Genomic DNA, 16,444 nt, shown 5'->3' with positions numbered 1-16,444 from the left:
CGCTTTCTCCTCTTTGTTGAACCCTTTTCTTAACTGTGACGGCTTAATTGATAAAATGGGAATTAAAAATACGTCATTTAAGACAATATGTGGTGTAAAAAATTAATTTTATTGGGAGGAGAAATACATACATACATAAAAATGAATGATGAATGAATTACAAATGAATTTTGTAACAAATAGAGTGCCCAAAGTGTCAATTTTATTACTTTTTTAACCAATTTATATGTCAAAACATATACGACATTATTGACGTCAAACATAATTGAGTAATTAGTAGCAATTATAGTACTCAAAATACTGGGAAAAAATGATTAAAAATGTTTAACTTGTACGCCAAATTGGAATTTTACAAGATTTTAGATATGAAATTATTTTACGGATAAATTACAACACTGGAATTTTAGATGGATGTGAAATTATTTTCTGGATAAATAATAAATTGTAATGCGTAAAAGCTCATAATTACATAAATTCATTAATGTTGCAAATGTTTGGCAGAGATATTTGCATCCCAAGAGGAGAAAATGCCCCTTTAATTCGACAAATTTTACACTTTCCAAATTTTTCTCCTCTTCGAATGAAAATATCTCGGCCAAAGTTACCCATTTGATATCTTTTGAAAATTCCGTATTAAATAAAGTTTTTGATTGATTCACTCTAATTTGGTAAAAATTGGACAGCAGACGCTGGGAGACCTCCATTGTCTGTTTTATTGCTAAAAACTTACTCACTTAATGACAAAATGTACTTAATACGCAGTTACAATTGGTTAGATTTAGTCGAGTTTGTCCATTCTTTAAAAATAGGTAGGTTCATGATTTGGTTAAAAAAAGACGAGTTATCACATTTCATCTGTGCTTTGGGTAGGATTTGAGATATTTAAAAAATTGAAATTTTAATAAAAATGATACTAATTTGGTAAAGTTTTTGAATTGGAGTTGTGATAAAATTCATATGGGGAGGAACGCGTGTATGACAAAGAGATGGTGGTGGTTGTGGTGATGCAAGTAGTATGTAAGCCCGGCAGAGACATTGTGATTTCACAAGTCCACATACTTCGGCAAACCCTCGTCCATCGTATCGCATAAAAATATTTCCGGTGTTTCTTGTCCTCATGTTTTGTGCCGTTCTTTCTTGTTCATGGTAAATTGTTATTGAGGAAAATCGGTGGGGAGCAATACGGGTGAGCACTAACAATATGACTGGAAACTGAAAATCGTGCTAAACGAGGGATTGTTTGATTAAACTGTAGGCAAACGTTGTATGCATTTCTCATCATGGCGAACTTGTCTTTGTTCAGATAAGTATATGAATCTACCGTAATAGTCTCACCATGCCCCTCAAAAGTTTCCTACTGGGGGGGATTTGTGTATGTGTAACCATTTGAATTTGGCGTTGGGATTTCACATTGCCCCAGAAGGGTTTAACTGTTACGAATTATGTTGTGATTTAAGAAAAAAGAGGCCTACCCGCCCACTATAAGCTTTGGATACAAAAAAAGTCTCTCCCTTAAAAAAATCACACCATAGACGACTTATAAAAAACTTTGAACCTGAATTAGGTATTTAGTGGCGTGTGTTCATTTCATGTGCCTGCTACCATTTGAACTTGGCGCTTACTTACACCTTCACCTTACCCAAAACCCGTCTAGATGGGCTTTAAACCTCTATTATTTCTAAATTTTCATTCGTTACCCAACTAGTTAATATATTCATAACCTGGACAATTGGGGATATCATATTCCCAAATGTGAGATTAGTCGCTTATCACTCATGGCCCCGAGGTCCGCCGATGCCTGCGTACAATATCTACTACATCTCTCATCCTGTATATATAATATGTAAGTGAATGCTTTCTTTTGATGAGAATGGTGGTGGTGGTGGCGGTGGTGGTGGTGCTGCTTTTTTATACGTGTTCTTACTTTATTACCAGCAAGCAGACTCTTGCAGTCATCGTAAAAAAACTTAGTAATTTTCTATCCTGGGCGAGTAAGCAAACAAAATTAAAAATTTATCGTTCTTCTTTTTCCTCTCTTAATTAGCAATTAGTTTTAACAAAATTAATGACAGTGTTCAAATCTTTTAGTCAATTAGCGATAAATCATGACCGACCGAATCTGGCGTATTAAATAAATAAATATGAAATCCAAGTGGAAAAAATCAAACCCTTTTTACCAACTGGTAATAATGGTAATAATAGTTAGCTAATTATTGATAATAATGTAAAATAAATTGGAAAACCGAGGAGATTAATTGGTTGTAAAAATTATATATATAAATTTTGACGTAATAATTAAAAATCTTGTACATTATGTACGAGTGGTTTTTAACTTAGAAGAGTTTTATCGTGAGAGAGAGTGTTTTATCGGGTGATTGATAAGTGCTTTTCGTTATCGGGAGTGGGATAAGGTGAGTGCGTGAGGAGAAAGGAAATTGGAGGGGGAGGATTTTAAAGGTTGAGTTAATTGTTGTTGTTTTTTAATTGACAGGCTGTTTTGCGACGTAATTATTGTTATTGTGACGTGTTAAATAATAAGGAGGATGGGTGACCCCTTTGATTTCGTGAGGCCGATGGAGGCCCCCACTTTCAGCCCGTCGGAAGAAGAGTGGGCCGATCCGTTAGGATATATTTCGAAGATAAGGCCGATCGCGGAAAAGGCTGGGATTTGCAAGATTAAACCGCCCATGGTAAGGATAAGAATAAGGAGGCGAAGATAAGGTGGGGAGTAATTGATAAGGATGTGTTTTCGTGCAGAATTGGCAACCTCCTTTCGCCGTGGATGTCGACAGTTTTAAGTTTACGCCGCGTGTGCAACGATTAAATGAGTTGGAGGTGAGTTTTGTAAACAAATAGTAAAGTTAGCAGATGTTTGTTTATTTTGGATTTTTTGAATTTGATAAGCCATGAGGGTCAAAGTTTAGTTTTATGGAGGAGAAAGATTTCAATGTTTGTTAAAATTTCGAAGTTTTCCTGTTTAAAGTTAGTATTTTTTGGTAAATAATTTGAAAAATATGTTAGTAGTTTTATTGTTTACAGAACTCTATAAATTTTGTGAATAATTTGGTAATTTTAGATTTTGTTACGAAAAATGGAAATAATTTACAGGATTGAGCTGTAAAAAGAATATGTCTGGCAATATTTCGAGGTTTTCCACTCCTGAATATTAGTATTTTTCATAAATAATTCAGCTACTATTTGAAAAATACGGTTTTAATATTTAATAGTTTTAATATTTTTAAAAAAAATCTGTGAAAATTGTGAAGATTTTAATCCCAAAATGTACAAAAACTGGAAATAATTTACAGACGGCTTGAATTGTACACAAAGTAATGTTTATTAATTAATTGTTCCTCTGTTCAGGCCAAGACACGCGTCAAGTTGAATTTTCTTGACCAAATCGCAAAATTTTGGGAGTTGCAAGGCCAATCGTTAAAAATTCCAGTCATCGAGAAGAAAGCCTTAGACCTCTACACGCTCCACAAGCTGGTCAAAGCGGAGGGTGGGAAGGAGAAAGTAAACAATGAAAAGAAGTGGAACCGCCTCGCGACTCGACTCGGCCTCTCGCCACACAAAAATTACGGACTTTTACTGAAACAGCACTTTGAGAGGATACTCCATCCCTTCCACGTGTTCGAAAAGTCGAAAGATAAACTGGCCGGGGTAAGCGGAAGGGCAGAGATGGGGGAATTCTTTGGAAAAATAGAGTATTTTGAGCTATGTTATTCTCAGGGTTTGAGTTTCCGGGGGTGTTGCACCCACAAAAAGACGAGAATCTACGTGGAGAAGGCAGCAGTTGTATGAAAATACGGGTTTTATGAAGAAATTAGGCGTTTATCGCTGGAAAAAATACTGTATTTTTTAAAAATCGTGAAAAAAATGTATTTTGACAGCTAATTTGACAGTTAATTTCGTCACAAAACCTGTATTTTCGTGTGACTTCTGCCTTCTCCATACAGATTTTCGTCTTTTTGTGGGTGTAACACCCCCGGAAATCCAAACCCTCAGAGGAACATAGCTCAAAATACTGTATTTTTCCAAAGTATTTTGCCCACCACTGCAAAATGAAGAGTTTAATAATTGTGGTTAAATAATATTTTGAATTTTCGTGTTTGACAGAGTGACGTTGAAGCATCCCCGGTTAAGAAGGGGCCGAACATGTCGACTCTGCTGTCTAGTGTAACAACGCCGATCAAAGGTTCCCCCATGAAGAACCCAGGATCGAATAAATCCTCTCCGATGAAGAATAACAATGTGTCGCAGGTGACGCCTTCCCCCACGAAGAATGGGAGGATGGGAGCATCTGCTAATTCGAAGCCGGTCAAGATTGTAGAGCATATCCAACAAGATGAGGTAGGTATGAGTGGGAAAGAGCGAGGTAGTTCTGGCAGAGTAGTAGAGTAGTCGGGTGTGGGTGTGGTCGTGGTCGTGTGTTTCTCTCCATGTGTTTGCATCCACACATATTTAATGTAACTGTAGTTAGTTAATTAATTAATGTGGGGCGTGGGGACAGTATTCGTTGTTGTAACGTTTGTTTTTATTGGTGTGTTTGGTGCATGGGAATGAATTGCGGAGTGTGGTTTTTAATTTATTTGAGTAGGGAAAATCTGAGGAATTGTTGGGGTGGGGGTGGCATGGTGGGTCAGCCCGGGAAAGGAAACCTAGACCTCCACAGTAGGTGGAAGGTAGTAGAGGTCAATACGGGTCAATTTGCATATGTTTTTTGTGGTTTAAATTGGGTCCCCTTAACATTTCAGTGTTTAAAATGCAACCAAAGTGATTCGGGTTATGTTGTAATTAATGTTTCGAATGGAATGCGAGACCCTGTGGCATTTTAAACTGATGTGGGTTAGTTAATGTTGAATGATTGGGTCGGTTTATAATTTATCTTTCATCAATTAATTACACAATTATTAGCTGTTTAATCGTGTCTAAAATTGTCTTTAATTTCGGTTTGATTGTTGGTTCTTTGGGTTTGATTTGGTTTGGTTTGGATGGATGGATGGGTAGATGTGGTCGTATTTCATTTTGGTGGGAGAATAATAATGCCCGGGTGTTTGGGCGATGGGGAGTAACATATGCATGGAAAAAAAGTCATGGTATTGGTGAAAGCTTTAAAAAAACCTGGTTGGTACAAATGGTGTGGTTGGTGTTAGGACGGGGGGATGATGATGATGAGGGGAGGAGCGGAGCCAAAGTCCAAAGAACTGAAGAGACTGATGTTCTACGGCGCGGGGCCAAAGATGGCAGGATTTGTGGGGGCGGATGCTCGGAAAATGGGCGGCGGCGGTGGTCCACACGACCCTGTAAGCCAATTCTCTCCTCATGACACTCTTGTGTGTCTGTATGCATGTATGCTGTTTCAAATTCTGAGTAGTAAATAATTGCCTAATAATCTTCGGACTAAACCCTGTATATTAATGAGAAGATAAGTACATAGCACTAATTTCAGCTTGGTATACAGTACACATTCTTGTGCATATTTCTCACATTCGCACACATTAAGAAATAAATGCCCAGCTCCTCCAAAGCCCAACCAAATCCAATCCACCAAGCGTCCCAAACTCCTAGTTTCCGGTTTATTTGGAAAATTGTTAAAATTCAAACCCGTATAAAAATGGGTCAGCAGATTGATGCGCATTTGCATACGTTCAAAGTTCACCTGTTTTTCTTAAGTAAAGGGAACTTTAAAAATCGCAATGGAATTTAGAATGAGGAAATTAACAATGTATTTTTGAAATAAACCGGAAGTAGAGATCCAACCATGGGGAAAAGACCATCTCCTTCCACGACTTTTCTCTTGAAAGAAATCCTCACTAACTCCTCCTCCTGCTGCCTGGGTCAAGGGTCATGTTTGACGTCACGTGACATGTCAATCTTATTCGTGCTGTGCTTCTGCTGCCTGTAGCGTTGACTAGACCTTCTTCTTCTGACGCGTATTTAAATAGTTATTAAGTGTGTGTACGTGTGTGTGTACCTGTGCGTCCTTACGTATTATGTATGGATAAATAAGTAAGTAAGCGTTTCGCTAATGTCTGTGTGTCCCATTTTCAGCTGGAAAAGTACATTTGTCTGGAGTGCAACGGTGGGGATTCGGAGGACACGATGTTGCTTTGTGACGGGTGTGACGACAGTTATCACACTTTCTGTCTCAACCCACCGCTTCAAGAGGTGCCTAAAGGTGAGGAGGGTCAAGAAATTGAAAAATATAATACTTTGTTAAAATATACCGCATTTTGATCTCCGTTCTTCCCAGGGTTTGGATTTCAGGGGGAGTTACACCGACAAAAAGATGATAATCTACGTGGAGAAGGCAGAAGTCGTACGGAAACATGCGTCTTGTGAAGAAATTAACTTTTTATCGATGTCAAAATACGATATTTTTTAGAGAATTGTGAAAATAATGCGTTTTGACACCGGTAAAATGTTAATTTCTTCACAAAACGAGTATGTTCGTGTGATTGCTGCCTTTTTCACGTAGATGTCGGCTTTTTGTGGGTGTAACAGCCCCAGAAATCCAAACCCTGTGGAAAACGGAGCTCAAAATACTCTATTTTACCAAAGTATTTTCCCCATCACGACTAATGACGATGACTGAATTGCATATGTTTTTTTTTTCATCCGTAGGAGAGTGGCGATGCCCCCGCTGCGTCGCCGAAGACTTGAACAAACCCGGCGAAGCGTTCGGTTTCGAACAGGCCGCCCGTGAATATACGCTCCACCAATTTGGCGAAATGGCTGACCAGTTTAAAGCCGAGTATTTCAACATGCCCGTCCACCGCGTCCCTTCGGAAGTGGTGGAACGAGAATTTTGGCGGATCGTGGCCGCCATCGATGAAGACGTGACGGTCGAATACGGCGCCGATTTGCACACCATGGACCACGGTTCCGGTTTCCCGACCGAAATCTCGAACCATATCAACGCCGCGGATGACGAGTACATCAAATCCGGCTGGAACCTGAACAACCTCCCGAATCTGACGGGGTCCGTGTTGGGTCATATAAATGCCGACATTTCCGGCATGAAAATCCCCTGGATGTACGTGGGCATGTGTTTCTCCACGTTCTGCTGGCACAACGAGGATCACTGGTCCTACTCGATCAACTATCTGCACTGGGGAGAGCCTAAAACCTGGTACGGGGTTCCGGGAGGGAAAGCCGATCAGTTTGAGGACGCCATGAAACGCGCGGCGCCAGAACTGTTCCAATCTCAACCCGACCTTCTCCATCAACTCGTGACGATCATGAATCCTAATATTTTGATGAATGCGGGCGTTCCAGTGTTTCGGATGGATCAGAGGGCGGGCGAGTTTATCATCACATTTCCGAGGGCGTATCATGCCGGGTTTAATCAAGGTTATAATTTTGCGGAGGCGGTCAACTTCGCACCGGCGGATTGGGTAAGATATATATGATAAGTTGGATGGTAAGTGATGTGATTATGTAACTGGATGTGTATTATTTGTGTGTGTGTAGCTGCCGATTGGTCGTGACTGTATAGACCACTACTCAACCCTGCATCGATACTGCGTCTTCGCTCATGACGAACTAGTCTGTTCAATGGCATCAAACTCTGCCGCGCTCAATGTCGGGTTATCCTTAGCGACCTATGAAGACTTTAGGAGAATGATTAAGAATGAATTCGGTAAGGAGAAAGAGTTTGAAAAATGAAAGTCTTAACAATAGTTTTAAATCAAGTAAACTATACTAAATTCAGAGTAAATTTATTCCTTATCAAGGAATGAAAAGCGTTACTTGTTTTTTGACTGGTTTCCTTACTTTGCAGGTCACCGAGCGACGGTGAACGGCTGGGGTGCTCGAGAAGGGGACCGAGTCCTGTTTGAAAATCTGCCTGATGACGAACGGCTTTGCGACTTTTGCAAAACGACGTGCTATCTTTCCTCGGTTCATTGCGCCTGCACCACCGATCGCCTCGTGTGTATCAGGCATTACGATAAGCTCTGCGAATGTGAAGGATCAGACCATGACTACAAGTAAGTCGTCGGATGGAGAGGGTATTTTTTTTAATGTTGTGACAATAATGTTTTTTTTAATGTGGATGGATATCTTAGATATGTGTCCCTCTATTTTGTAAAAGTTGGTAAAATTATTTTGCAAAAATTTAGAGTTTACAAAGTTACCAAGGTCTGCGTAAATTGCCTCACTATTTCAGTTATTTTTTAAGACGGGCATAAATTTTTATAATATTTAGACAATTTATCGAGAGGAAAAAGTGTTTGTTAGAAATTTAAACTCCAAAATAATTAATAGTTTTGAACTAAACTGAAAAAAATCGGAAAAAATTCTCCCAAAGCTTATAAATAATTCAAAATTGTATTTAAATTCTTAACAGGTTCATGATTGCGATTAAACGAAAACTATTTACTAACTATTATTGTTTGTATCTTTGCAGAATTCGCTACACGAAGCAAGAACTTTTGGACATGGCAGCAACTTTGTACCAAAAGACGGAAGGTTATTCCAAGTGGTTGGACGTCGTGAAGAAGCATCTCGGACAAGGGAAGACTTTGGGGGACAAATTCGGTGGGTTGATTGATAACTAATGATACCTTTGTTTTTGCCTAAATGGATTTTATATGAATTTTGTCAAATTACAGAGCTGGACCAACTCAAGGGTTTGATCGAGGAAGCGGAGAAGAACAAGTACCCGGGTGGATCTCACTTGGAGAAAATGCGTCGAATTTTTACGGATGCGGGACGCGTAGTAAAACTTTGCAGTGGGCTGTTTAACAAGCAAAAGTATGAAATTGTGTATATTTTGGCAGTGTTTCTTGTGGATTTGCTACATTTTTTGCACTGCAAAGCAAGAAACTGCAAAAAATTTGCGACATCTAGCCACGCGCCGTATGAAGTGTATCGGCGGGGCGTAGTTTTTTGCGCCTTGCATTTCTTGCAGGTCAAAATAGCTGCAAAAAAACACTTCTTGCTGATATTTACCTTGCAAATAGCTAATTGCACCAGAAACACTGGATTTTGGGATGTTTTAAATGCAAGTTACAACGAGTAATCTTCTTTCTTTAGGGAACGCCCGCAACGAGTGTGGTTCACCGTGTCGGAAGTTGCCCTCATGGCGGAGGAGACTTCCAACTTGCACGTTGCCCTAAAAGAGACCGACTTGATGAACGAGTTGGCCGTGACGGCGAGGAGGGTGCAACAGACCGCGATAGAACTCAAGGAGTCGAAAGATCTCGACAAATTGGTCGAGTGTATCAGTGCGGCGAGCGAGACTCGAGTAGAAATCCCGGAAATTAAGCCGCTCGCGAGGGTAAGATTAGATTAGATAAAAAATAAGGATTTTTGGATAAAAAAACTTTTTAAAAAAATTTGCAGCAAGTGAAACGTCTCCGCTGGGAGAACAAGGTGAAGGAATTTTTGTCCTGTAAAGAGCCCGGGTCTTACAAGAAAGAACACCTTAACGACTTGATCCGAGAAGGCGAGGACTACAGGTTCGAGGAGAAGTCGGATAAGCCACTCCGTCACCTGAAAGGTTATCGCGAGCAGATGATGCAAGTTGAAAAGGAGGTGAAAGCCATCTTGGCGAAACGGTGAGTGAAAAATAATGAGGAGAGGGCGGATATTTGCGTATTTATGAAAAATCCTGGAAATATTTGCGAAAAAACACGAAAGTATTTACGAAAAGAATTAAAATTTTGGCAGAAATTGTATTTTTGAACGTAATTCTCAACTTTTTTATGGCCGAATTTGTGAGAGCAAAAAAATCGTTTCTCACATAAGGTTGAAATATGTACAAAATGTATGCGTATTTTTGAAAAAAATATGGGAAAGATTTCCATATTTTCGAAATACTCGCGGAAATATTTATATGCCTGGAAATCTAGAAATGTGTACAGATATTTAGAAATGTTTTTAAATTTTTGTAATCTACTCGAGTTAGGGAACATATGCACAAAGCTAGACCGTCGATCATGGAGGTTTAATTTTGAATAATTTTTCAGGAAAGTGCCGTGCATGAAAGAGCTTCGCGGTTGGATGTCCGCCCTTCAAGGATCTCTGATCGCAATCCCAGTAACGAAGGACTTTGAAGATCTCTTGAATCAAGCGGAAGGCTGGCTGAGCGAAGTGACGAGTGCGGTTTCCGGCGACGAGGAGCACTATCCTTACATCCACTCCATCAAGGAGCTGGTCCGTTCTGGGATCGAGTTGAAAATCCAACTCCCCGAGTTGAACGTCCTCTCCGCCCAGGTGGACGCGGCTCGGTCCTGGATCTCACAACTGCAGCACACGTTCCTCAAAAAGATCTCGCACGTCACGCTGATCGAAGTCTTAGTCCCGAGGAAGGAGTTTCCCAAGAGGCCCACGAGACCGAAGCTGGACCCGAAATTTAAACCGATCGAGTTGACGAATAAGCAGTACGAAGGGATTATGAATGAAGGGATGAAAATGGTGTGTGAAAATACGGACAATTTCAGAGCAGCGATCAAGGTGAGGGAAGAGGAGTTTGATTGATAAGACAGTAAATGTTAAGAGTGGGCAAGATATTTTGTCAAAATGTTACCGTATTTTGAGCTCTGTTGTTCCCAGGGGTTGGATTTCCGGGGCTGTTACACGCACAAAAAAGACGAAAATTTCTGTGGAAAAGGCAACTGTCAGTCGAAAATATAGATTTTGTAAAGAAATTAACTTTTTACTGCTGTCAAAATACACTGAGGCAATTTACACAGGGCCTGGTAGTATTGTAAAATCTGTATAAACTTACAAACTTTTACAAAATTTTACTCATATTTTTAAGGAAAATTAGATTACCAATTTTTGCAAACTTGCTTAGATCAAAGGCGTCTTATTCTGTAAAAGTTTGTAAAATTATTTTACAAAACGCTTCGATTTTACAAGTTACAAATGACTGCGTGAATTGCGTCATTGTTTTCATGATTTTTTTAATCGAACGTACTTTGACAAGTTAATTTAACAAAACAAAACCCGTATTTTCGCAAAACTGCTTCCTTACCGACATAGATTTTCATCCTTTTGTGGGTATGACAGCCCTTGAAACCCAAACCCTGGGAAGAACTTAGCACAAAATACTGTACAGTTTGACAAAGTATTTTAACTAACCCCTCATAAAGATTGGTGGTAACGTTAAGTGTAAAAATGTGAACTCTCATTTATCCTGCAGGAACTTGTGGAGAAAGAGCTCGAGTCAATCCTATCCCTGCGTGAACAGAATAGAGAAAAGTTTGAGAAGGACCTCGGTCAGAACTTGTACTGCGTGTGTTCCTCGCCCTTCGGGAAGTTCATGATCCGCTGTGAGCTCTGCCTCAACTGGTTCCACGCGACCTGCGTCCCTCTCCCGAAACTGGAGGAGGATATCTCTACCCCCGAGAAGGAGGGGGCAGGACAGTCCCCAAAGGAAGGTGGAGATGAAGAGGCATCCGATGTCAAACCGCACGACGAGGAACAAACCGCCCTCGTGGTGCCAGGAACTTCCCCGAACAGCAGCGCCCCACAAGTCATTATTTCTCAAGATATCTCAACCCATGCTCAGACCGCGTATAAAATAGCGATGAAACAAATCTGCTTCATCTGCCCGTGCTGTGCTCGGTCTAAGCGACCAAAGTATGGCGAACTCCTCCCACTGCTGAAAAGTTTGAGCAAGCTCCCGCTAAAAATGATGGAGAGCGAGGCCTTTCGTTGTTTGAGTGAAAGGTGGGTGATGATTAGATTAGATATGTAGAATGGAGGTCGACCAGCATATACGATCAAATTTTGAGAAAACTAGTGTCAATCGATGACAACCTTGATTAGTATGAAATTTGCGAAAGATACGATCTCCCAATGGACACGTTTGGCAGAGATATCTGCATCCCAAGAGGAGAAAATGAGCATTAAATTTGGAAAGTGTAAGATTTATGGACTTTAGGGCGCGTTTTCTCCACTTTGGATGCAAATATCTCGGCCAAACGTGCCCATTGGGATATCGTGTCTTTCACAAATTCCATACTAATTAGGTTTGCGATCGATTGACACTAGTTTGACCAAAATCGGAGAGTGTACGCTGAGAGACCTCCATTGTGAGTGTGATTAAGACGGATATTTAACTGATTTTTGTTGTGTGTAGATTTCTGGGTTGGGAGGAACAAGCTGTATCCCTTCTCGGAGAATTGGTGACTATAAGAAAGAAACTGGGAACGATTCCAGCTCCAATTTATCATCAGAGAACCTACAAGAAGAAGTCGATCGTGGAAGAGGACGCTGAAATGAAGGAAGAGAAGAAAGAAGACGAAGAAAAATCGAAGGAGGAGAAGGACCCAAGACTCTTCATAAATGTAGAAACGTTCCGGGAAGTCCGTGGATCCACGGTTGTTCACAAAGCAACGGGAAAACCTCCTCTGAAAATTCCATCGAAGAGGCCGAAGACAGGAAAGTCTCGCAAGAGTGAGAGTGACGACGCCGCGTCAGGTAAATAAACAGTTGAACTTATAACGACGATAATTGGTTAATTAATTAATTTTCTGTAAAGTCGTGATAAAATCTGAACCTGGCGGCGTGACATCGCTGGTGGAGTCAGTCATTAAAGAAGCCTTATCAACTCCCATGGATGCAACGGCGATCAAAGTGGAGAAAGTTGATCCGGAAGATGACGATGAGTTCGGTGGTGGTGGGAGGAGAACTCCTCGACGTAGCCTAGTTTCTGAAACGGACGATATGGAAGACGATGACGACGACGATATGGACGTTGATCCCCCGTCGAGCGAGGAACTCGCCCAACTCGCAGAGATGGAGACACAGCTGAAGAGCAAACTCCCGGCAGATACGCTGTTGGAGAATGAGGTGCGTATTTTAAAGAGATGAAGGGGAAGTTTATCGTCGAAATCAGCACGTTTTTAATCGTTTCTCGGCTCTGGGAAGTTATTTTTAAAGTTTTGGACGCCCAATTTGTGGGGGAGGGAGTTGCAAATTAAAAAAATATACACTCCAGATTTTAATACTTTTTGAAAGAGGAGAAGGTTAAGAAGTCTTCAGAAACATTATAACTCGTTGAAACTAGCCTAAAGAACTGACGACCATTTCATTAATCAACTCACTAACTGCAAGTTTGTCGTCTAGAATTTTAAAATAAATTCCCAGAGGCGGAGAAATGATTAAAAATGTGCTGATTTTGACGATTAATTGAGGCGTGCAGTATTTAATAACTTAACTTGTATCGTGCCCAGGTTGACTGGGAGGCTGTGAGTAAATCGACCGAGAGTGTGGAGGTCGGGCCGATCCACACCTTCATGGGGGCACGTGTTCCCCTCGAGCCCGCCATCCTCGCCCGGGTGGAAGCTGCCTTTGTACAAGTGTGTCTCATGGAGCTGCACAGTGGGGAGAAGGGGAACGCGTTGTGGAGGCTGTTGTGCGCAGGGACGCCGAATCCCATTACCAACTTGGAGCTTAAGGTGCGTGTGCAATTGTTTTGGTCCACAGTCAGTCAAAGATTATTAATATTTGCCATTTTCTTATTAGCAAGTACATCGCGTTATACAAGGCGAAATCAGCCAAAAAGATCTCAAGACGAAGCCCACGCCGAGAAAGTCCGCCGCCATGAATGGGCCCAACTCCTGCCCCAGAAACCCCAAGAAGCGTAGATCCTCCGGTGGACTTGCTATCAAAAAGAGAAGAAAGGTAAATATGTCGTCAATTAGAATTTCCAGAGGGGAAATCACTGTGTCGAGTTTTGAAATTTTGCGTAGAAGCCTTATCCACAAAGGCTTTTGCACAAAATTTCTGTGGGTTTTATTGTGCAAAACAGTATGTGTATAATTCTATATAAAATTGGGCCAAATTTCTGCACAAAATCACCTAAATTTCTGTAAAACCTCGGCCCAAATTTCTATAGGAAAGCTTTTCACATTTTAACTCGGTTTGTTTGACTGTATCTGTTACTTATCGTTTGCAGAGTGGCACTGAGAACCCTGCTGCTGGAGGTCCTGGTGGGCTTGCTGCACGAAATAAGCGAAAGAAGGACAAGGATCTGGAGGAGTGTGAGGATGATTGTGAAGCGTCACCGTGTAAAAAGCCGACCGGTAATTAAGAGATTCGGTTAATTGCTACAAGTGAATTGATTAATTAATTTTTTTTAATTAGGGAGCGAGGTGAACTGGGTGCAGTGTGAAGAGTGCAACAAGTGGTACCACTACATCTGCGTGGGGCTGAACAAGAAGGCCGTCCAAAAGATGGAGAGATATGAATGTTTCCGCTGCAAAGCGCCCGTCGACGTGAAGGAGGAAGAAGACAATTCCAACGCCTCGAATGAAGCCGTTAGTACTTTACTTGTTTAAAAGATCTATGAGCTTACTCCTCACGACAACGTGCTATTTAGCAATAACACGTTGCGAAGCTAAAAAATGATGGGGTTTCGCAAAATATAATTTCGCAATTCTGTACAAACTATTGTATTGTTATCCTATTTGAATTTGGAGACGAGTTTGCGAAATAATCTTGCAAAATGAAAACATAACCAGTTACTGGACAAATTTGTAGAAAAATCCTAAGGATTTCCACAAAAAGTTTTGCGAAATCTCGTATATTTCACAAACTTAGCAAGTTCTGTTGTTATGCTTAATTTATCCAAAGGTTGACGTGAGCAGATGAGGTTAACGATTACTTAAATCAATGATTACTTAAATTAATCTTCTTCCCTAATTATCCAGGAGTTCACTTCCGACACGGCCCCCTCCGTCTGCAGCAATAAGGAGAACACGGTCACCGATCCTAAAAAGCCGACACCCACAGAACGTCGCAAATCGACCGGAAACAACGCTGCTGGTGGCGCAGGTGTCGGAGTGGAGGATGCTGGCTCCTCCTCTGCTCCCCTCTCGAACGCGAATGTCAACAACGTCACACCCGCTGGGAACAACGCCCTCTCCGCGGCCTCCAGCGCCCCACCCCCGACTCCCGCTCCCGTCCCCGTCAACGGTTCAAGCACGAAACAATAACTAACCTGCAGAAACAATATAACAATATATGAAGATATTTATCTAAAATAATTAAATAGTGAGTGCCCTTAAAAAAAACTTGTAATTAATTAAGCACTTCTCAGGTCTAGAGTTACGTAAATTCTATCGTTTCCTTCTTCTTTAGCCTTTCTCTGACGTTAAAAAACTCGTAGATAAGAACCTATCTCCCGGTATAAAAATAATATTCGCTCGTACAACGCTACAAAATTATCATGTTAATTACAAAGTTAATTATATTAATTAGATAGTCGGCTCAAAAAATTATTAGTTAATTGTATGCATTAAAAAGTATAAATTCCTTGTTTTTAAACGAAAATTGTATCGTTTTACAATAGATTTTACTGTGATACTACTTGTAAAAAAATTTGAATTTGGTGGATTCCTATTGTTATTATTATGATTATTATTGTGACCTTATTTTTACCGCTGTTTAGATACATTGACACCTTAAAGAATTAATAAGGTTAATTAGTATTAAGGAATGTTTTATATTTATAATTAACGGGATAATTATTATTCTTGATTATATATGTTTATTTCTTGTTGTATCGTTTTTTGGGAAAAAATGAAATTCCCATTTTATCAGGTTTACTTACGGTTTATTGCATGTTTTACAAATAATTTGACTTTGTATGAGCTGAGTTTTCTGGTAACTTGCGCCATAGTTTAAGGCGAACATTTGGCGCAAGTTGGCAAGAAGTGAAATAAAAAAAACCCACGGATAAAAATATTCTCTCGAGAAAGAATACTTTTCGTCGTTTACTTCCATCATAGTTTTTTTCCCCAGTTAGTTAATTGTAATTAAATTTAGTATATTATGTGAGTGAAATATCTATTATGTAAATCAATAATAATTGTAATGCTATGCAGTTAGTTAATTAAGTGAGTAGTTAATTAGTTGGTAAATAGGGAAGGAAATATCATGGTATATAAATAAATATGCAGGGATGAGGGGGATTTTTTTGTTGGGGGGGAGGAGCAGACGCGGAGGAGGTCAAGTACCTTATGTCGGACTTTTATGAAAGAAGTGTGTATTTAGAGAATAAAATTCTTAGTCGGCGTCGGGGGAGTGAGAAAGAAGAAATACATATTTAGTAGCATCGAGACGATCCCACTACATGATTTGTACACGTTCTAAATAATTGTAGCACAAAAAATATATGTATGAAAAAAAACACACACAAAGTTATATAATAATTCTACTGATGAGATGAGAAAGACACAGTAATAAAAATAAAAATACTTGATTCAGAGCAATTTTGAGAGAGTTTTTATTGAGCTTTTTTGGATAAAAGGCCGTCTTTGTTTTGGAGATGCAGAGATTTTGCATGAAATCATTTAGATGGTGGTGGTTGCATTTTTTTGCATAGGGCCGTCTTTGTTTTATGCATAGATAAGAAGACAGATTTTTCATTTTGTTAAAGGAATGTATAGCGTTTCTTATCATTTTTCAAGTGTTTTTACGC

The 16,444-nt window shown here is 40.0% G+C and overlaps 1 protein-coding gene across 2 annotated transcripts; it reads left to right on the top strand.

Moving 5' to 3' along the window:
• The first annotated feature begins 1,915 nt into the window (after positions 1-1,915).
• LOC110861779 (lysine-specific demethylase lid) lies at positions 1,916-16,235 on the top strand. 2 transcript variants are annotated; one of them, XM_022110906.2, is made up of 23 exons: positions 1,916-2,411; positions 2,492-2,690; positions 2,758-2,835; positions 3,364-3,663; positions 4,120-4,353; positions 5,157-5,306; positions 6,055-6,181; positions 6,628-7,400; positions 7,477-7,645; positions 7,787-7,994; positions 8,414-8,544; positions 8,619-8,760; positions 9,043-9,286; positions 9,352-9,566; positions 9,978-10,464; positions 11,156-11,685; positions 12,098-12,438; positions 12,500-12,810; positions 13,194-13,418; positions 13,486-13,644; positions 13,919-14,045; positions 14,107-14,279; positions 14,673-16,235. In XM_022110906.2, exons 2-23 carry the CDS (start codon positions 2,544-2,546, stop codon positions 14,955-14,957), a joined length of 5,556 nt encoding a protein of 1,851 aa, XP_021966598.1. In that variant the 5' UTR covers positions 1,916-2,411; positions 2,492-2,543; the 3' UTR covers positions 14,958-16,235. The 2 variants fall into 2 exon arrangements, with proteins under 2 accessions (XP_021966598.1, XP_021966599.1); XM_022110907.2 differs by lacking the exon at positions 5,157-5,306.
• Positions 16,236-16,444: the final 209 nt, after the last annotated feature.

The sequence above is a fragment of the Folsomia candida genome, unplaced genomic scaffold, assembly GCF_002217175.1.
Source record: "Folsomia candida strain VU population unplaced genomic scaffold, ASM221717v1 Fcan01_Sc045, whole genome shotgun sequence".
Lineage (NCBI taxonomy): Eukaryota > Metazoa > Arthropoda > Collembola > Entomobryomorpha > Isotomidae > Folsomia > Folsomia candida.
Note: the sequence above shows the minus strand (reverse complement) of the source record. Positions and strands in the feature narration are given on the sequence as shown.

What these genes read in the sequence shown, in the direction of transcription:
- LOC110861779 (XM_022110906.2), top strand. Translation starts at nt 2,544, where the DNA reads ATGGGTGACCCCTTTGATTTCGTGAGGCCGATGGAGGCCCCCACTTTC. An exon ending in GCGGTGGTCCACACGACCCT is followed by an intron (nt 5,307 to 6,054) that starts GTAAGCCAATTC and finishes TCCCATTTTCAG; the next exon opens with CTGGAAAAGTACATTTGTCT. An exon ending in CTATCAAAAAGAGAAGAAAG is followed by an intron (nt 13,645 to 13,918) that starts GTAAATATGTCG and finishes TATCGTTTGCAG; the next exon opens with AGTGGCACTGAGAACCCTGC.